Genomic DNA, 21,664 nt, shown 5'->3' with positions numbered 1-21,664 from the left:
ACAAATGGACAGTGCAGGAAGTTCTTTTCCTTACTGTCTTGTTAGTGCCATACAGGAGTAGAATTGCAAAGCAGAGGAAACTAAAGATCCTCCAAGAAGACGTTTGCTGGGCACTGGCAGCAAGTACACGAGGAGTAACGCGGACCCTCCGCCCCCACTGCACGTGGTGGTCCAAACCCTGGGTCTCTGTGGCACAGGGCAGCCCAGCCATCCCCCGCAGCGCTCAGCTCTGCCTCTGCGCGTTGCCTGGGCCAACAGCACACTTCCCATAGTTATTACATTTTCTGTTAAAAGTAATATTGTTATTATCCCGTGCTTTTCAAAATCAGCCCTTTCATGATGCACATGCTGCCGGTGCAGGATTTCAGAAACGCGAGCAATTTGGAATATAAGTCAAATACCTTGTGTCTATCGTTTTGGTTTTTCCAGGCAAATTACTACAGGCCCCAGAGCAGTGACACCTGCTACCCCTGCGACTGCTTCCCCTCCGGCTCCCACACACGCGCCTGTGACATGGAGACAGGACAGTGTCCTTGCAAACCTGGCGTCATAGGGCGGCAGTGCAACCGCTGCGACAACCCGTTTGCTGAAGTTACCGTGAAGGGCTGTGAAGGTACCTCCTGTCCAGCGAGCGCTGCCGGTCAGGCGGGCTGTGGTCTCAGGACCAGGGCTGCTAGCAGCGGGCAGGTGGGGGGTGCGCGGCGGTGGGCATGCAGCTGCATCCCAGGGCATGCATGAGCCCGGCGGGCTGGCTCCAGCAGGGGCAGTGGGGGCTGCAGCAGCCTAAACGTGCACCCCTCCTCCTAAGTCTGTGCCGGTATGACTCACGGTGGCTGGGGAAAAATAAAAAAGCTCCTATTTCTTTAATTTTCATCAAATGGAAATATAGCAAGCTTGGGGGGGAGAGCGAAACGCTAATCCCAATTTTACTTGAAACCTGAGTTCATCTGGTAGTGCAGCATTGTATTGCTGTGCTGCAGCTGGAGGCTGGCGAGAGCCCTCTCGCCTTCTCACAGCCCACCGCGGCTGTGCCATGCACCTAGTGACCCCTGCCTTTCTTCCCCGTCCTGCCCATCCTGCCTTTCCTCTCACTCACCCACCCTCCTCCGGTGATCAGCACAAAGCTGCTGCAACAGCCTTCTCGCCAGAGTGTGGGTGAAACGAAGGAGAAACATTTTCCCACAATAAAGGAGCCGCCAGAGATAGGCAGAGCCAAAATCCAGAGCCCCATAATCATCCTGAGCTCTCTTCTGCCTCTACCTGTCTGCCTGCACTGCTGGTAAGGAGCAGCTGACGGGTTACAGCTTAGAAGGCGCTGCAGAGGACGGGTATCCTGACGGAGCTTGGGAATTACAGGAAGGTCCTTTAGGCAGGTTGAAATATCTCCTTGTTGTGATTTTTACCTTGTCAGAAAAATTGCATCGTTTCTTTTTCTGCTTTCAGTAATTTATAATGGCTGTCCCAAAGCTTTCGAGGCTGGTATTTGGTGGCCACAGACCAAGTTTGGCCAGCCAGCTGCTGTGCCATGTCCTAAGGGATCAGTGGGTAAGTTCCCTGGGTAAAACATTAACTACTTTATCTACATGCCTGTCTGAGGGGAAAAATAAGAGAAAAAAAAACGTGTACATAGGGAATGGCATTAATTCATTGGGTCTGGAGATTACAGCATAGCTCATGCATATCACAAGCAAAAAAGTTTAGCTAGCTGAAACTCAAGAACTGTTAAAATACATTTGGAATAGTAGCAGTAAATAAATACAAAAGTGCAGCAGGTAAACATATAAAGAACAGAAATTCTGTATCTGTCTTTTCAAAAAAGCACAGTCCAGTTTTCTATTTTATGTTTATCAAGCAATTCTTACACATGTAACTTCTAGTTTCTAGTGATTTGTACCTGTTCTTTAGTGATACAGCTCCTCTGGGCAAAGATGAAATGAGGAAAATTGTTTACCTGATGATTGCTTTACTAGCATTGCAGGCTAATAAAGTTCAGAGTTACAACAGAACTCACATTTTTCCACCCAATATCCTTTCTCTAACCCATAAGTCAGAAAGCTGAAAAACGCATTTTATAAAGCACGTGAGCTGTGTTGTTTCGTACAGCAAGCAAATGACAACCTGCTTTTTCATGCATGTCCCTGAAAACATTTATCAGATTTTTGACAAAGGAGTTCACAATCTTTTCCGAAGGCTGTTCTGCGGGAAGTGAAACCTCTGTCTCATTTCTGGGCCTGGTAACTCTCTGCTGCGAGTGCCCCTCAGGGTCAATGAGTTATAAATGGTATGTGACTTCCCCAAATATTACTGAGGGGAGGTCACTGCCTGTAGATGTGCAGAAGATTTGTGGTCAACCAAGCTCCTGTTCTGAGGATTTTAGGAGATAGAATTGATTATTATTTTTTTAAGTGAAGAATATTTACATTATTAAACAGTATAAAGTTGAATTAAAATAAGTTTTCTGCACTGTTCTTGTGGTTGACCCAAGTGTCCTTTCTAGCAAATAGGCTAAAAGGCAAGGGTGCTCACTGGAATTGCATGTTTTAAGTGAATTTTACAGAACATTCAAAAAAAGTAAGCTTTATAATAATGAATATTCAGACTAAGAACCTGAGGCTTAATTGTATTCACCTAATCATGGAAGAGAAGTAATGTCATTAGATATCGTTAAATTAATTATAATTCTTATTTAGATATTAGTAATTAAATGGCTTAGGCACATGCAATATGTTATGTGCAAGTTAACTAGCACAATGTAAATTTTACATTTGATAACTTGCAATTCACTGTGAAGTATCCACAGCCAAGAATCACGTTTTAAAATGATTTGACAAATAGTACAAAATAATAGGCTAAATTAAACAGTAAGCTGCTCACAGACCATTCACAAGTGGCAAAAGGCAATTATACGTGTTGGCTGAAGTGTTTGCCACATGCAGCATGCAAAGGTGCTAGCATGTTTTGACACGAAGACAACATTTTCCAGGATGTCCTCCTATATAGGCTGTCGCACAGAAATCTGAGTAGGGATGTTTTCAGAAACATTTAGGAAGTGTACAGTCTTTCTCATATTTGGTATAAATAAGTCGCTGAATTCGTTTGAGAACATTAAGGCAGTGAGGCTGAGAGCAATTGGGCAGATCTTGAAGCTTGCCTAACTCTTCTCTAAAGCCTGAGAAAAATGATTCATGAAGATTAGTAATCTTTAACTTTTCTCTCTTGCATAGCTCTAAGAAACTTGAAAATGTAGGAAATCTGAAAGTCTAGGATATTGGAAATCTATGAAGATTTACCCAGCACAGTTCAGAACATTACCATTTACCATTAACGTTGTTTCCTTCAGGAAATGCGGTTCGCCATTGTAACATTGAGAAGGGCTGGCTGCCGCCTGAGCTTTTCAACTGCACCACTAGCACTTTTGTTGATCTAAAAATCATGGTAAGCTGTGTTTTCTCATTTTTGCCTTTATTTTGTAAATGATCATAAATTCAGACTCCGGTTTGATATCCCTGCACTCCATCTTTTGACTGAGTCCTTGAACCCCCTCATTTCCCACCAGGACCCTTGTGCTTTTCTGGCTCTCGGTTACATTTTACATTGAGCTGTCCTGTCAACCCTTTCTCAAGCCAAACACCGTTTTGATCAAACAACTCCCTTATGCCAAAAATCTCTAAATGATGATTGTATTTGTAACTAGAATTAAAAAAAAAGATAAATCATTGGGGTTTTTCTTCCTTCTTGTCTCTGATTCAGAATGAGAAGTTACACCACAATGAGACCAAACTGGATGGAGACAAAACCATACGGATCGTGAGAGTGCTGCAGAATGCCACCAAACACACACACAGCTTATATGGCAACGATGTGAGGACAGCTTACCAGATGATGATCCGGGTCCTCCAGTATGAGAGCCAGCAGCAAGGGTTTGACTTGGCAGCCACGAGGGATGTGGAATTCAATGAAGTAAGAGAGATACTATATACTGTGCTGAGCCTTTACAGTTCCCCTTAAAAGTTTTATGGCAATGGATAATTAAATTTGTCTTTGACCAAGATGGAGCGAGTATCATGTAATTGCTTAATCCGTTTCACAAATGAGTCAGTCTTCTCAATTTAGAATCAAAGTTGGTTATGCATGTGTGTATGCACACATATGTGTGTGTAATACAAATACCATAGAAAGTGTTGTTATAATAAATATCATCATAGTAACAACCAAAAGCAAAATTCCCCAAATGAAAAAATAATCAAGCTGATGTGTTATTCCTGGGCAAAATAGTTTTGTATACCATATTCAGTTTTGTCGGAAAACCTGCCTGATGTGATCATTTTCATTTAAATGTGCAGTGAACTAAGTCTGAGCCAGTTACTGACTCTGAAGGTTTCTTATAATCCAGTTTGGAAACACTCGAGTCATGTTTATTAAAGATTTGGTACATTGAAAGACAGTCCATGCTGTATTGATATTTTAAGTGATGCAGACACATACAAAAACGTGTGCCAGAAGGCTTCTGCTAGTCAGAGCATTCATGAAAGACCCAGTTATTACCAAAGACCTGACCAGGTCTAGAGAACAAGCTGTAGCACCCTCCCCGTCTGGGGGAAACACATAGCTGTGGTGAAAAAATGTTAGATGTGGAGGAAGTTGGGTGTTTTCTGTGGTCTGAAAATGTGAAGGTTGGATGACTGATGTCAGGCTCATAGAGGTCTCCTCATTGCCATGTGTGCTGCAGGGTCCTGCTGTCCACACTTGTCAGTTGTATTTCCAAGATCCTAACCATGGCACAGCACAGAGTCCAGGCTAAAACATCCTACTGGACCTGTGCTAGCAGAGCCCAGAGCTTGGGCACCAGCGTAGGGATGCTGGAACAAACCCTCCATGGGCCAAGACTGGACTCTGTGCTGGCCAAAGGTGGTCTGGCTCCCTTTGAAGGTGTGCTACACCCAGCTTGCTGCTCACAGTACTCTGGGAGGACCAGCCAGGCCAGGCAGACTTTGGGGTGAACCTGGAGACCCTGTGCAAGGCCAAACTGCACCAGGAGAGGAATTTCCTAGGGAGGTGGGAGCAGGAGAAAATGTGGCTGAGAAAATTCTTCAGTCTTGGGCTGTACGGTCAACAGAGAGCAGAGAACTTCTGAAACGTATAACTTTTCAGGCGCACCAGATTTTAAGAGATTCAGTGTTTCATTTCCTAAGGAGACACTGTGCTGACAAACTTGTACCTGCAGGCTGTGGAGTGAATGAATTCCCCCATTCAGATCTTGAGAAGGAAGTTCGGTTTTAGCATGTTTTGTTAAGTAAAAATAAGAACAATAAGCAAAAAAAAATTTATTTGGAAACCTCTGCTTTAATTTATTATTCACTGCACTTGGCACTGAAACTCATATAGGTGATGTTTTCAAGAACTCCCTAAATATTTTTAGGATAGGTCAGGAATTTGAAAACTAATCAGTAAAGCTCATGGAAAAAGGAGCTAACATCCTAGGCTGAGGGAGCACAAGGACAGAAGGAAATTTTTTTTTTATAGTCTCAGGCAGAAGCCTGAAAAATAGGTAATAAAACAACATAAATAACATTCACAAACACCAAGGAGGCCTGGTACCAAGTACAGCATGTGTCTCCTGCATTCCTGGAGAACCATGTAGTGCTTCTTACCCTAGATGAAGGTAGTCATAATGGCAGCCTCTTTTATCTCAAATACATGCTTGCAACCTCAGACAATACTTAGAGAATACACCATCTTCCCCATCTGCTTCTAAATGAAGCCTAAATATTTGTCTTGGCTATTTCAGAGCTTGAGGTGATTAATTCCTACCATCATTTATGCATATTTTACCTTACTTAGGAATTATGTTTTGACACAACAGTGTAGTTCATACATACAGCAAGATTAAAAACTTACTACCAACTTTCCCATTTAAGCCATTTAACACTCTCTTTTGGGGTCTTCTTCCATTCAGCTTGAGGGTCCCTTTGCACATTCTTGTAAGAAAGGGCAGAAGGGCCAGGTCCTCAGCCAGAACTTCCTTTTTAACACCATTTGCAAGCAACATAAAAATGGGGGGAGAACAACACAATTTAAGTTTTCCTATGTATTTTCAAGTTTGTATATGCAAGTTAATATTCGCTTTTGTCATTGTTCACCAGGTAATTTGTCCTAGTTATCCAGGAATCAACAAAGTTAAAAAAAATCAAAAGGGAAAGCAATATTGCTATCTATGGCTTTCTTTTGATTTTTAACATATCACATTATTGTGATTTCTCTGGGGGAGATCTTCAGTGTAGGTACCAAGCGCTTTGCTTTTCTTGTCTCTCATCTCTCCAAGACGAAGAAAACATGTTTAGGTTTTCCTTCTGCTTTTTCTTGCTAGGTTCCTGTCATAAAGGGGAAAGAAAGTAGGCAGTTCTCTTGCAGCCTGCAATTTTGGCTTACTTTGCTCATAAAAAGTTTGGAGGGATTTGCTTTATGTAACAAAAAAACCTCAGGGTGAGTAACTGGTGTGCATATTTTCATACGGCTGCAGTAGAACATGCCTGCATTAACATATTTCATTATACACTCACCTGAGGCAGTAATGCCAATCATTTTCAATATTCCTCACTTGAAACCCAGCGCTTTGTTTGCTTCATAATTTAGGCTTGTACTTTGTTTCTCAGAATATTATCAAAGTGGGTAGTGCTCTACTGGACCCCAGCAATAAGGAGCACTGGGAGCAAATTCAGCGAACAGAGGGTGGCACGGCTCATCTGCTCAGGCACTATGAGGAATATTTCAACAATGTGGCCCAGAACATGAAGAAAACTTACATGAGACCTTTTGTCATTGTCGCCACTAACATGAGTGAGTATCTGTGTTGAAAACTGCCATTTTGTATTAGAGCTTTAAAAATGTGCTGGGTAGAGGTTCTAGCTATTTGTTTTAGTAGTACCCACTGAGAAACAGCATACTTGGATTTTCTAATCTGATCAGTTCATTCATTTCAAGTCAATTGAGCCTTGATCCATATCTCTCCGTTGCCATGGGGGCCTCCTGGGAGATGTCTGATCTGTTTTCCCTCTGGACCATGCCACTGCTCCGTGTGGCATTTTGTTGAGCCACAGTAGTGTACAGATGGTCGGAAGGACAAAGTTTGCAAGTAAAGGTAATGCATTTTGAGACCACCTAGTACAGTTGAACGTAGTAGATCCCATTTTAGAAAGAATCACACCACCACCACTTGAAGAATTACCGCAGTACAAAAGAAACCCTGCTATTGATCGTATAACTCTGATTTTCAGAATTTTCAGTATTTTTTCAGAATCACCCACCCAAGCCTGCAATTGCCCTCCCAGCCTTGCAAAAACCCATGATCAGAGCAAAATCCTTGGGGTCCAAAATATCCTTAGAATCATAGAATTATTTAGGTTGGAAAAGACCTTTAAGATCATTGAGTCCAACCATTAACTTAACACTGCCAAGTCCACCACTAAACCATGTCCCTAAGCACCAAGTCTACATGTCTTTTAAATACCTCCAGGGACGGTGACTCAACCACTTCCCTGGGCAGCCTGCTCCAATGCTTGACAACCCTTTCAGTGAAGAAATTTTTCCTAATATCCAATCTAAACCCCCCCTGGTGCAACTTGAGGCCATTTCCTCTTGTCCTATCACTTGTTACTTTGGAGAAGAGACCAACACCCAGCTCACTACAACCTCCTTTCTGGTAGTTGTAGGAAGCGATAACATCTCCCCTCAGCCTCCTTTTCTCCAGAGTAAACAACCCCAGTTCCCTCAGCTGCTCCTCATAGGTCTTGTGCTCTAGACCCTTCACCAGCTTCATTGCCCTTCTCTGGACACGCTCCAGCACCTCAATGTCTTTATTGTAGTGAGGGGCCCAAAACTGAACACAGTACTCGAGGTGCAGCCTCACTAGTGCCGAGTACAGGGGGACAATCACCTCCCTGCTCCTGCTGGCCACACTATTGCTGGTGCAGGCCAGGATGCTGTTGGCCTTCTTGGCCACCTGGGCACACTGCTGGCTCATCTTCAGCCGGTTGTCGACCAACACCCCCAGGTCCTTTTCTGCCGGGCAGCTTTCCAGCCACTCTTCCCCCAGCCTGTAGCGCTGCGTGGGGCTGTTGTGACCCAAGTGCGGGACCCGGCACTTGGCCTTGTCCAACCTCATGCAACTGGCCTCGGCCCATCGACCCAGCCTGTCCAGATCCCCTTGTAGAGCCTTCCTACCCTCAAGCAGATCAACCTTCCCTCCCAACTTGGTGTCATCTGCAAACTGACCAAGGGTGCGCTCAATCCCCTCGACCAGATCATTGATAAAGATATTAAACAGAACTGGCCCCAATATTGAGCCCTGGGGAGCACCACTTGTGACTGGGTCAGTGTCTAAACCGAGAAGGAAACATCAGACGTACCAAGACACCTTCCCCACCTGTCATAGTAAATGCCTCCTCCGAACAACGAATAGCAGCTCCTGCACTTGCAGGACTGTGATGTACTTCACAGGTGTCCCCGCGGTACACGTGCAAGTGAGGCACAGCAACCACAGCCTGGTCAGCGTCTTTCCCCCTTTTCTCCCCTGCCCTCTCTATTTCATTTTCTCCCCAGGTACCAACAGTCTGAGCTGATCTGATGTTGGTGATAGTCCTGCTCTGAGTGGGAGGTGAGACTGAGTTGGGTGACCTTCAGAGGTCCCTCCCAAGCAGTGTGCTGGTTTTTCCTTCAGAGGTGGTCTAAATTGTTATCAGCCTGAACTTGTATTTACCTTTTCAAGCTTCAGTTTTAATTTCAGACCTGAAGAAGGGCTCATGTGCCAAAAATCTTATTTTCCCAACTACACCCATTGGTGTAAGAAGTGAATTTCCCCTTGCCTACAAACTTTGTCCTGAGAGTGCTTCCTGTCCACAGTCACAGGGGCATAAGAAGCAAAGGCATGAGACAGTCAAGCTACAAAGTTGTAAAGTCCTGCATCAGCTCCAGGGGGGAAGGATTATTGTTGAACTAAGCCAAACTGAAATACTTTGATTTCTGTTTAATAAACCAAAACGAAATATTTCCTTTTGATTCAGGACTATCAGAATCAAAATACTTCTATCTTCACACTCAGAAAAAAAGTCTGCTCAGTATTTTAACTGAACTGAGATGAAAACAAATCCAGAATTTCTTGCAGGTTGTAAATCCTGATTTTTTTCAACCAGTTCTTCCTGAGTAAAGAGGCATGAGCTTGGGAAGGATGAGGCAACTCTGGCCTGAAAGGGGTCTGTTTTCTTTTGAACAGTTTTTCCAGGTGAACATGGTGTTAACGGAGTTTCCTAATGGCTCATCTGGGAGTTATTTAGAGACTAGGAAAGGAATGGGAATTTGCAGATCTTAACTTGGATATTTCTTCATATAGAAACTTGCAGTGGATCACAGCTTTTGGTGTAGGGTTACCCCCAGGACTTCCAGCTTCTCACTTTTATTAGAACTTCTAAATTGGCACTCAATGACTTCTCTTAAATGGGAAAGTTCAAGCCAACTCAGCTGCTTTTAAATATTTTGGCAGTTAAACAACAGGCAGAGCTGATGAGGTGAGCCAGAGAGAAACTGCTAGTGTAGAGGAAGGAGAACTGGAGGACTAAGGAGTAGTCCCAGGTAAAATCCAGGTTATTTTCTTTGCTTAGCTGACTTTGCAATTTAACAGATGTAGAAGAACTTTATTTATGAAGCAGCAGATTTAGCCTTCCCAACAAGAAGCAAGTCTGAAATTGGAACATGCCACTTCTATATTTCCAATGTTAGCAGCAGTGTTTTCATAGTATGAGATACTGTCCTGTGAATCCCTTTCCACTGCAGAATAAATTTATAATTTGATAAATGTAACATAATGCTGACATGTGAGCTTTTAGTTGTCATTTAAGGTATTGATTGAGAGAAATTAAATTTGACTTTTGTCTTTTGGTATTTAAAAGTCTTCTCTGCATCGTGCAGATATTTTAACCTTTCAATCATGTTTCCTTTTGTCACAATATCATATTTGAAAGCATTGAAGTTAATTTTATGGGAAACTTTTTTCCCCCAGTTATTGCTGTTGACATCTTTGACAAGTCTAATTTCACGGGAGCTAGAATACCACGATTTCATGAGATTAAAGAAGATTATCCAAAAGATCTGGAGTCATCTGTTGTCTTCCCTGATACTTTGTTCAGACCTTCAGACAGGAAAGGTAAAACCCTTCTGCTGCCATTTGGAGGGCAATTTTGACTAGCTCCCAAGGAGCATGATTAATCCTCGCGAAGCAGAGTGGTACTAGGGTGAGAGCGGGGCGACCATCTACACAAGCGAACATTATTTAGGGATGCAGCAGCTGCGCATACTTCTGAGGCATTTTGCCTGCCGGCAGTGACAGGAGCATGGGGGGCTGCGTAACTGGCTGTACCTGCCTGTCAAGTCTCGCTCGCGGCCCCTCGAACCGCCCCATCAATGCGAGAGAAATGCTCTGCCTCCATTCCCACCAGCATTGGATGGGGCGGCTGCCTGGAGCCTGCAGCCCTGCAGCCACCTTCCCCCGGTCCCTGCAGAGATGGAGGGAGGCGGTGTGAGAGATGGAGAATCCCAATCTGGGAGCAGAGCTGTGTTATCAGAACTAGACAGTAAATAAAAAGTCTTGAGCTGCACAGGGACATGGGTGATGAGGGAGAATACTTGGGGAAATACTTGCTTCCCAGTGTCTCTGAAGAGATTGCTGAGAGGAACCGCAAGTTACCGTGGGCAAGGGAAGAGAGAGAGGGTAGCCCAAAGTGCAATAATTATACACATACCATGGCTGAATATCCTCCGAATGGGGAAGTAGTAACACTTGTGAAAATAACACATAGTAATTAATAAGCTAATACAACTTTATGACTTTTTCCTCAGAAACAGGGCACCTGCTTGTATGCTTTGTATCTTTTCTGTAAGAAAAAAGGGAATGTGAATTTTAAGAGATGCTGCCAAAATTGAAAGCTCATTATATGACACAATTAGCAGGGAGAAATCCCATGTGACCAATTGGTGTATTCATAACACTAGCTTTGCCATATACAAAGGCACATGCAATTTAATAGCATACGTATTGTTTTAATGTTGTCCTTAAATCATGCACAGAGTATTTATATACTTATGGATCTTCTAGCTTAGAAATGGCTTATTTTCTAGCTAGACTAAATGGTTATTCATGGTTCAATGGTTATTTGATTATCGGCTGTATAACTATGAAATATGCTAAAATTTTACTGAAAATATCAAATATAACATTAGTGTTATAAGCCTGGAGTTAAACCAACAGTAATATTTCTGTATTTTTGCAAAGCAAAATTCACAATTTAAATGGTAGCTCCAAAGTTGTGTGGAAATAATTTAATATTTGTGTTAATTCCATAGCAGTGCCTACAATGAAGCCTTCAAATCAAAAATTATCCTCTAAAGTGAACAGTGATGCACTAAGCCCTGAGAGTGCTTTTGCAAAGAGAAGGAAGCGACACCCAGATGACTCAAAACATCATACTGTTGCCATGGTCATTATATACCGATCCCTGGGACACCTCCTGCCAGAAAACTATGATCCTGACCGAAGGAGCTTGAGGTAACCTTCAGATCTGTTTGTGAATTGTGCAGATCCCTTCTTCCACTTGCTCTGAGTGTGCAGGGGAGACAGAGCTGCTTTTATACTGACAAGATGTCATCTGTGCTGCAGTTGTCTCCGCAGTACTGTCTCTTCTCCTTCTCTGGCACACTGTGGGGGAATAACCATGTCAGTAGTGCCAGAAGCTTTTGGAAACACAGCTGTGTGGAAGACAGATCCTACTACCTACTTTGCTTTCTGAGTGGAAGTGTCTGGGAATCTTTTATTTTCAGAACCTACCAAATCAGTGCTTTGCATTTTAATGTTCAGATCGCTGTGCAATTTTTCTCCTTCTGCAGATTGCCAAATCGCCCTATTATTAACACACCTGTAGTGAGCACAGCCATTCACAGTGACGGGGAGCTTCCTCCCAACTTGGTGGAAAAGCCCATCATAGTGGAGTACGCCATGCTGGAAACAGAGGAGAGAACAAAGCCCGTCTGTGTCTTCTGGAATCATTCCATCACGTATGTCTCCTGCTTGCTTTAGGCCTGTGCATGGCAACTGTCTCAGTAGCAGAGAAGTTCTGCCCAGGAAGATAATTCTGGAGGAAAACCCTTTTTGCTCAGTTTATTCAACTAGATTTCTGGTGGAATAGAGCCATGTAATCATTTCCCACCAACCTGAGAAAAATGAAAATAATCATCATAACTCCTCAAACAAAGGATTAGCCATGTGGTTTTTAACAAACACAGTGCCATCATGTCTTTGTGCAGGGTTCAATTTCACCCAGAAATAATAAATCCCACAATCTCCTTGTATTTGCTTCTGATTTTTGCCCACAGATGTGTATCTGGACAGGCATGGTTCGATGCCAGTGCCTGAATTCATGACTCATCTGAGGTCCCTAAGTCAGGACTCTCATTGCCCCATGCCCTCTTTTTAGGACAGCATCTCCAGGAGATGATTCAGTTCTTACATGGACTGAATCTTCTCCTGTTACACTGCAGTGACTATGGACAGAGTCCATGGCAAGCAGGCACCCACCCTTGATGCCAGGGCCAGTGTAAAAAAATTACAAAACCAAGTCTTCATGTTGGTATAAAGGAGGTCTGAGGTTTTGCAGATAAAACTATATGAGTAAAGATTATAAATTTTTTAATCTTGAATTTTTAAATCAAAAGTCAACCCAAAGACAGTTGCACTGATAAGAAGCAACTTACCTTTCATTCCATCAACTGTTGTGGATTTGCTTTCATTTATTTTAGTGAAAAATTGGTGGGAGAGGAAATACTTTCTTTGGGACCTTAGACCTTTTCCAGTTGATAGGAAGCAATCGTAATACCTAAGCAGAACATAAGGAGAGAGTATTTGACTCTCTAGGAGGGAAGTGTGAGGGAAAAGATGAAATATTCTGAAAATGGTTCATTTGGGTCTTTTGTATTCAGTAAAATTAAAGATACAGACATATTTTTCTTGAAAATGTGAAAAATGTTAAGAACTGTATATGCTTGTAAGTGTTTTGTTGGGTTTATGGCACTGTGGAAACAGCACAGTCCTGTTGGATGTATTTCAAGAGTGTGGATAAAACAAAAGAAAATGTGTTGAGAGGTAACTACATGCTCTGCATGTTATGATTTCACAATATGGTAACTATCACATATATAATGCAATTTTCAACTATAAAACCAGGTATATAGTGAGAGGATATTGTCTGCCCAGGGTATGAGGAATAGCTGTTACTTGTTTCCTAATAACCCAAAAACTCTAGTAAACCTATGGAAAAATCCATTAAAAGGCAATATCCTGTGCTGGAAATAAAAGAGCAAACTAACCTAGGAAATGTTTGCCTCCTAGTCAAAAGCTTCAGGAGATTATATCATTGAAAGGATCGAAGAAGCAACAGAAATCTGTTATGTTCGCAATAATAAAGTACTCCATTTGCCTGCATGTAAAGTAGTGTACTTGCTTGTATGTACAGATGATTCTGCCAATTATGAGGGAATGGCAAGTCCTTTTTCATAAATTTTTAAACATTGTATGGGCTTGAATAACTCATTAGTTCTAAAGTGATTCATCTATTAGCTATTTGCTGGCAACTTCAATGGCATTGTTGTCTGTGTTACGTCTTCCTACAGCCACAGTTGAAAAGCAGCTCTTAAACTGCATGTAATGAAAGCATTTTTAAAAAGTGAGTACTTTTCAAGAGAAAGTTATATTAAAACTTTTTAATTAATATTTTATTGCTGAATGAAAAAGGATGTCCTGTCATAGCTAATTAAAAACTCTTTCAGTAACTACAAGACTATTTTTGTTACTCATTAACTTCAGAATAGAATAATTAATATTGATACAAAATAATTTCTGAAGTCACTGGAGTTAACCAAGGCTGCACAGGGAAGAATTTTTAAGCGAGCAGTTCCTCCCCAATGTTAATACAAGAGATCTCCTGATATGAAATATTTACTGGTTTTAACCTTTTCTTGTGTACTTTTCAGAGGAACACTATAACGAAATCATATTATTGCTGAAACATATTTCACATAAGAGCTCTACAAGCAGTGTCTAGATCTAGGGAAATAGAGATGGCTCAAAAACATGTATCTCTCTGTGATTTTGGTATTTTTTACCTTTGTTACAGCCAGTTTGCTCTGTGCGATTGCTTCCCCATATTGCTTGTGTGGTCACTGACCCAAAAGCAAACTTTTTTTTTTTTTTTTAACTCAAAACAGATTGTTATAAAACCACCAAATCTGGCCAGCAAAGCCAGCTGTCATATCAGAAACTACTTCAACTGTAGGCTTTTTAAGTTGATGATACTCTTTCAGGCAGGTGACAGCTATAAATATTTCTGTCTTGGTACTTACAGTCCTCTCTGGTTGTGGAGCAAGAGCTGCCCTGGAGAGCAATAGCAGCGGGAGGTGAGGCGAGATCAGAGGATGACTCTCAGAAATGCCTTTTTTCCCTGCAGGATTGGTGGGACAGGTGCCTGGTCCTCCAGAGGATGTGAGCTGTTTTCCAGAAACCAGAGCCATATCGCTTGCCAGTGCAACCATATAACCAGCTTTGCCGTCCTGATGGACATTTCGAAACGAGAGGTGGGTGATGTCAGGCTCATGATTTTTGAGGGCTTTTGTTTTCGAGGGCTTTGGTTTTCAAAAGCTTTGATTCAGAGCTTGAGTTTGAGCTTTGAGCATGACTCAGAGCATTGTCAGTGGATCAGTCCCATGTTGCAGTGTGTCAGGAGTGCATTGCCCTGTGACTGACAGCACTCACCACCAGGTCTGCTGAAAGGAGCTTCTCACCTGGTTAGTGCACCCTCTGGGTGCTGCCCCTACACACTCGACATGTTGAGTGACTTAAGAGGTGGCGTTGTCCACTCCTGTTGGTCCTAAAGCAAATCTGTATATTAACTCAGTAGTAATGAAAACATTGACATTGCAAGTAGTAGATTTGATCGGAGGGAAAGGACGGAAAAACTCCCAGAGGTCCTGTTAGTCTGTCTTTCTACAGAATGGGGAGGTGCTTCCTCTGAAGATCGTCACTTACACAACCGTATCCATCTCGCTGGTGGCTTTGCTGATCACCTTCATACTGCTGGTCCTGATCCGCACACTACGTTCCAATTTGCACAGTATCCACAAAAACCTGGTGGCTGCCCTTTTCTTCTCTGAGCTTGTCTTTCTTATTGGAATCAACCAGACTGAAAACCCGGTAAGAGTTACTCTGCTTCTTGCTAGAGTTGTTGTCAAGCTTTAAATCAGGGGGTTCATATTGCAACTTCTACCTGCTCCCATCTGTTTCACTCTCTTCTTCTTTACTTCTGCTTGGCCTCAACAGTCATTTGAAAAACATCAGACTTTTAATATATTCTCGTGTGTTTTATGTGATTAATAGCAATGCCAAGAGACAGGACTATATCTTATTTTCAGAGAATATATGACAGCAGCCCTGTTAAAGGCTTGTCCCAGGAACTGAACCCTGAATACTGATTTCTTCCTTCCTTTCCATTAGTATGTTTTCTGTCTTGCTTTGTCTGTTCAGTAGGAGGCTCTCCAGTTTCTCCTGCAGCAGGTACCTCACAAGCCCTAACGGCTCCTGGTGTTGACTGGTAGGTTGTCAACTATGTGTTGCTGTGCAGGTGCTAATATGCATGTTGCACACCCACCATGGCCATTCTGGAGAAGCCACTTGCCAGGCATGGGACAGCTTGCTACATCCAAGAATCAGTAGGAAACCTGTCGCTTTGCTTTGTGCCTTCCAGGCACAGTGATTGTTGGCTTCAGCCCATCATATCTGTTGCCAAAGCTTAGTGCAGGCACCTCGAGCATTGTGCATGTCAAGAAACCCAAGCTATGAATGGACTGAATATGAGATATACACCACACATGAAGTGTATATGTTCTGTACCTAGGACCTCATTGCTATCTTAACTATGTAGCATTGTATGTAGTATTGCTGCAGAGTCTCAGTAGTACCCATCTCAAAAGTCATGATTGCCATGCAGACAGGTAGGAGACAAGCAGGCAAGGGTTCCAGCACTGCCAAGCTTCACAGTCGCCTGTACCAAACAGGCACTAGACAGATGGGGGATGACATGCAGTAAAAAGTACGTCCTTAACAGATATGAAAAATATTCAAAATGTTAGCGTAGGGATTATCTGAAGACTCTGAAGAAAATTTATCATCTAGAAATCCAGTACTGTACATGTTTCAATCTAAATTTTTGAGAGGCAAGTAAAATCTTGAGATGAAAACACACCAAAAAAAAAAATAATGAACCATGCTGATTCCACATTGTCCAAGCAGCAGAAATGGGAGAATATGCCTACATTCAATGACTATCATCGCTGTTATGGTAATTACACCATGGTGTCTAACCACACAGCCTCACTTGCTATATAACTTAAGCCAAAAGTGTCACACTGGGTTCTAATATCCATTTAGCCATAACATACATTTTAGAAAGTATCTGATCTTGTCTAATTTCAGCTTCCAGTAACTGAGTGCTGTCAAGACCTTTTCCTAGGAAATTTGAAAGACCTCTCTTATAAAAATAATCTTCCCAGGAAGCCTCTGTTCAATAGTATTTCTTTTGGAAAACTAAATAAAATTAAGCTGCTTAAATACTTCAGTTTGTAAGATTCAGGTTACTCTGTTGCCATTTTTCTGGGTTTTCTTCCCCCACTTTACCTTTTGAAAAGCTGTGAATGCTAAACTGGATAAAACTTTCCAGCTGGTAGTGTCACTTCCAGTCCCATATCCCGATATTCCCTTGATCAGGAACTCTGGTTCCTTATCTGCTGCTATGGTGAGAGATCTGACCTGCCATCTGGGATATGGTCTCATGTCATGTGTGACCCATGTTGTCTTTGTTTCATAATATACAAGTTTGCATATTAAAATAACTTTGCTCAGATGAACTCACCTTGCCAGCTGATCCACAGCACTCCATGTAACTTGACCTTTCCCATGCCTTCTTCAGCACACCACTCATTCTTCACTGCATTTCACTGGCAAGGAGTTTATACTCTTTCAGTTGTCCAACATGAATACTGAGGAGCAGGGGGCCAAGCCCACATCCCTGCAGAATCTTACCCAAAATTATGCAGTAAACGATGGCTCCTCATTTCCAGATTCCTTTCATAGTATCATGAAGCACCAAGCAAAGGTTTGTAAGAGTAGTAAACCAGTTCATTACAGCAATACGACAAATACTAATGGTCGTACTTGGTGAGATTGTTCTCTTTTGCTCCTTCTCATTTTCATGCTTTGGGGCTCATGGTGTGATCGTGCCCTGTACTGTTACCAGGACTCAATGAAACACCCCAAACCTTTAACCTACTTACAAAGATCTTTAAGTTACAGAATATATTTCAAACACCAGAAAGCCTCTCCTTACAGCCTACCCACTCAATCTGAGAAGTTAAAAGGGCTGTAAGCCATGTCTGCTTGAGACAATTATTCATCTGTCCGTATGGAATGAGAGTTGTCTAACGAGTCATGCACTGATGAACATAAAGAGGTAAAGAATGCTGGAGCACAAATAATGCTGCGCTGCTTGGCACCCAGCCTGCCTTTTATGGGTTTCTGTAAATTAACAGTCACATTTCTGGGTGAGGTTTTAATCTTTCCCTGGACTATTGATAGAAAGTGATTTATTTCCTTTCTTTTTTCTTACCTGAAAAAGGTAATGTTCAGGGCAGCAGCCTACTCATATGCATGTGCGAGTAGGAACAAAAAAAGCCCTGCTTACATAGAGGGAAGAAAGGTCTTTTATTTGGTGAGCTACATTTTCAATAACACTTGGTGTTATAATAAAGCTGATGCAGTAAGTGAATCCAGAAAGTTGGCGGTCTTTGTATGATTGCTTCACTCAGCTAAGTTAAACAGGGAAACTTACATTTCTGAGCATTATACCATGAAAAAACACTAAAAAGTCATGCCAAAATCTGAAAGCGGGGTCAGTGCTGCATGGGAACAAATGGTTCCAAAACACAATGTATAACATTTTGAAACAAAAATTGAATGCTTACACAAAGTGCTCTTAATTCAAGCTTATCAGCAGATCCTTGGCAAAATCTTTGCTTTGCTTCTGAAAGGAGAAGGTTAATGGTGAGATTTCAATTCAGTTGTCAGATGCTTGTGGTCATTCCTGTTTTCACCCATCAAACTGTTAAGTCGGGAGGGAAAGCTGGTTACCAGATACGACAGAAATGCAACTCTGAAGGTGAGAGGTTTCAAGATGGCCATTCGGTCGCAAAGATGACTTCAGCTACCAGTTTGCCCACTGTAGCTGTTACTCCTAGTCACACTAAGGACTGAGTCTCTTTGTTTTCAGCAGGTCCTTCATTTTTGCTGCTCTCAGCCTGGCAGAGCTGAGCGGTCCACTTTGTGCTGCTGATGCAGGATAAAAACCAAATCCAAACCTGAGACTGGAAGCTCCAGATTCCTCTTGTTCCTAGCCAAAGATGTGAACTACCCAGCCAGCACTAGCCTGCTTTCTTTTTGTCCTCATGACTTCTGTGCCTGACTGCAAGTAGCACAGCCTCAAGAGGAGGGTAGAGCTGAGCATTTCTGGACACAGAGTATCCTACAGCCTGGTGGTTAGGGCAATTTTCTGCAGTGGACAAGAAGGGGGTTAACACCCCTGCTCAAGCCAGGTAGAGCCTAGAAGCCACTCTCCCGCTTTGTAGTCAAATACTCTGATTTCAACATTAGGTAAAAGATTGATCTGGGGAGTAGGTGGTGACCTACTTCTGGCTGCATCATTTTAATCCAGTGGTAATGGCTAGGCATCCTCCATGACTTGTTGAAATATAGATGTGCAAGGTGTGCAGGGTTCATCAGTGAAGGACAGAACTACAAGTACAAAAGAGATGGCCACTGCCTTACCCCATGGATGCATCCATGCTTTTGCTTCTCAATTTTATTTTACTTTTTTAAAAGAGTCCCAGGAGCTGTAGATGGAACAGACCTTTTCAGACATATGACACAGACACATGGGGCAAAATGGTCTGCTGATCTGATCTTAGATCATGAGATCACACCAAATTTTGCCTGTTTTTGAGACAGACATTTCATTTAACTGATAAGAAAATTACTGAGAGAAAGACTCGATTTCTTTGGTTAAAGTCTACAGATCATCCGTTGCTCATGGTCAGCACGTTCACTTTTCCTGGGCTGAAGCTTCATGGATTTCTGTCTCCAGATGTGAAGTTTTTCAGAGCAAGAAGGACTTTCTTAGGGACTAGTCTGAAACTGAAGACCTAAGATCTTCTCACACCTCCCCTCCACCTCTGCCAAACACAAGGAGAGTTTCTTTTTTATCTATTAATATCAAGCACAACACGTGGTCTACTTTAAAACAAAACAAAACTGTACCAAAATAGCACAATTCCTTGGAGAGAGGTATCTCTCTCTCTGGAAAGAATGAAGCAGCAGAAAAACCCATAGCGTGGCCCTTGATGTGGAAACGGGAGACATTGAGTCAGTGCAGGGCTGAAGGTAGCCATTCTCTGGAGCAATTTGTTGGCTTTGCAGTGAGACCGGTGTAGCTGATGCGGTTAAACACACTGTGGCTGAATTCAATGTACTGGCATTGTGCAGGCGAGACTCATACACGAGGCAGGGCAGAGGGTCTGCAGCCTCCATAGGAGCATCCCCATCTCCTGCTCTGCACCAGGAGAAAGAGCCAGGAGCTCTGCCAGCCCTGCCTCTCCTGTGAGCAAAAGGAATGTGGTCAGAATAGCCAAAATCCTCACCTTTGCAGCAAATATGCACAGAGAAATTAGCCACAGAAGGTGGAGGGCAAGGGCAGTGACCAAACTGCATGTTGGGTTGATAGGGTAAAGCTGAACGAGACTCAGAACGGGCTGCATAATTTAAAAAAAAAAACAAACCACAAACTTTCACAATACTTTTCTGAAACTCTGAAAAACTTAATTAATGGCAGTATATTTGTTCTGCCAAAACCTTTCTATTACACTTGCCTTTAGCTTCACAGGGGAGCCGGTAACTCACCAGGTTGTGATTCAGAAGAGCAACTCTGATTTCCCTGCCCTTTCCCTTCTGCAGTTTGTGTGTACCGTGATTGCCATCCTCCTGCATTATTTCTACATGAGCACCTTTGCATGGATGTTCGTGGAGCAGCTCCACATCTACCGGATGCTGACTGAAGTGAGGAACATCAACTTCGGGCACATGCGGTTCTACTACGTTGTTGGCTGGGGCATTCCTGCCATCATAACAGGTACCCTTAACCACCCCAAAACAGCTTCATTTCCCTTCCCTGCCATCTTCACTGGCCAGATTCAGGAAAGTTATCTTATCCAAGACAGCTCTGGGTGCACTCAACTTCTGCTGTCACTTCAGTGTTTTCCCAAATGAGGGCAACACCAAATCATGTCTAGCAGAAGTCAGCCTGAATTTGGCAGATCTGTGTACCAAATGTCTGTTGCCTCAGTTGTTGAAGTGATATGACAGGTTTACAATAACATAAACACAATTGCACCCAGATTAAAACAGGACTTGATAACACTGCTAGGGAATAACAGTATTTTTATTTTAACAACTTCGCTGGTTGCCTTCATAAATTTTCTTTCCCTGTGCTGGTACCTCAGGATATGGACACATGGTCTCTCGGGCAGGTAGCTGCAGTGGCTTCAGAAGCGATGCTGCTCACAGGACATTACTGCCCTTCACTGGATGTTCCCATTGCCTACCCTCGACCAGCAGTAAATGCTCCTTGAAGGGGATTTCAGCAGTTCTGTTTTACTTGGCATAAAAACAAGCTAGGAATACTCAAACAGCCTTTTACTTCATTTCAGATACAAAGGCAATAACTTCCAGTAGAGGAAAAGTAATGAAAAGCTGGAGGCAGTAATCTTTTAAACCGTTCCAGGGTGATCCACAGGAGCACATCCATCTCCGCCCTCTCCATGCCTATTTTTGCAATCAGACATTTCCAGTGCTACCCTAAGCACATGGTGCTGCGTTAATTCAGGCAGACAGCTCCTCGGGAAGTGCGCTTTGCAGAACAGTTGGAACAGGGTTTTTTGGTTCAACTATTTCAGCATATATCTGTTGCCATATGGGAAATCAGATCATAGGCAGACAGTTAACTTTTATCTAGTTACTTTTATTTTTACAGATGACAACATACTGTCAGCAATGACAGAGGTTTAGATGTCTCTCAGATCAAACAAATAGCTATCACTCATATACACTTGGAAAAATATTATGGAACAAGTTAGACTTAAAAATATATGGGGTTTTTTTTCTGTGTGACTTAAGAAAGTGTAATACGAAAACATAGCATAGGTTAGGTCTCTCTCTGGAGAGCTGGTAAGTTTTTTCCATATCACCTTGTGCATAAATAATTTCTACTTCTATCAATTTATCCAGAACACAGTGGAAGGCAGAGCCCAGAAGGGTCTGCCACTCTAGACATATCCCTGGCATTTTAAATAGAAATTGTCCTTGAACTTCTAAAATATTTCAGACCTGCATAATTTTTATCAGTACATACAGGACTACTGCAGGATATTCAGGAACGTTTAAGTGCAATCAGATAATTGGCAGCATCATTTC

General features: G+C 42.5%; 1 protein-coding gene across 6 annotated transcripts in view; it reads left to right on the top strand.

Moving 5' to 3' along the window:
• CELSR1 (cadherin EGF LAG seven-pass G-type receptor 1) overlaps positions 1-21,664 on the top strand; it is a 177,137-nt gene that overhangs the window by 136,142 nt on the left and 19,331 nt on the right. For 4 of the 6 annotated variants that reach the window (XM_075024902.1, XM_075024905.1, XM_075024906.1 and 1 more), the window contains exons 15-25: positions 430-613; positions 1,444-1,545; positions 3,341-3,435; positions 3,751-3,960; positions 6,654-6,837; positions 10,052-10,195; positions 11,392-11,593; positions 11,932-12,099; positions 14,544-14,670; positions 15,086-15,286; positions 20,150-20,324. In XM_075024902.1, coding sequence (XP_074881003.1) covers positions 430-613; positions 1,444-1,545; positions 3,341-3,435; positions 3,751-3,960; positions 6,654-6,837; positions 10,052-10,195; positions 11,392-11,593; positions 11,932-12,099; positions 14,544-14,670; positions 15,086-15,286; positions 20,150-20,324 — 1,792 coding nt within the window. The remainder of the gene's footprint in view (positions 1-429; positions 614-1,443; positions 1,546-3,340; positions 3,436-3,750; positions 3,961-6,653; positions 6,838-10,051; positions 10,196-11,391; positions 11,594-11,931; positions 12,100-14,543; positions 14,671-15,085; positions 15,287-20,149; positions 20,325-21,664) is intronic. The other 2 variants (XM_075024903.1, XM_075024908.1) reach the window with 1 other exon arrangement.

This window comes from Buteo buteo, chromosome 4 (assembly GCF_964188355.1).
Source record: "Buteo buteo chromosome 4, bButBut1.hap1.1, whole genome shotgun sequence".
Classification (NCBI taxonomy): domain Eukaryota; kingdom Metazoa; phylum Chordata; class Aves; order Accipitriformes; family Accipitridae; genus Buteo; species Buteo buteo.
The sequence above is the reverse complement of the archived record's forward strand: the minus strand, read 5'-3'. Positions and strand labels throughout refer to the sequence as shown.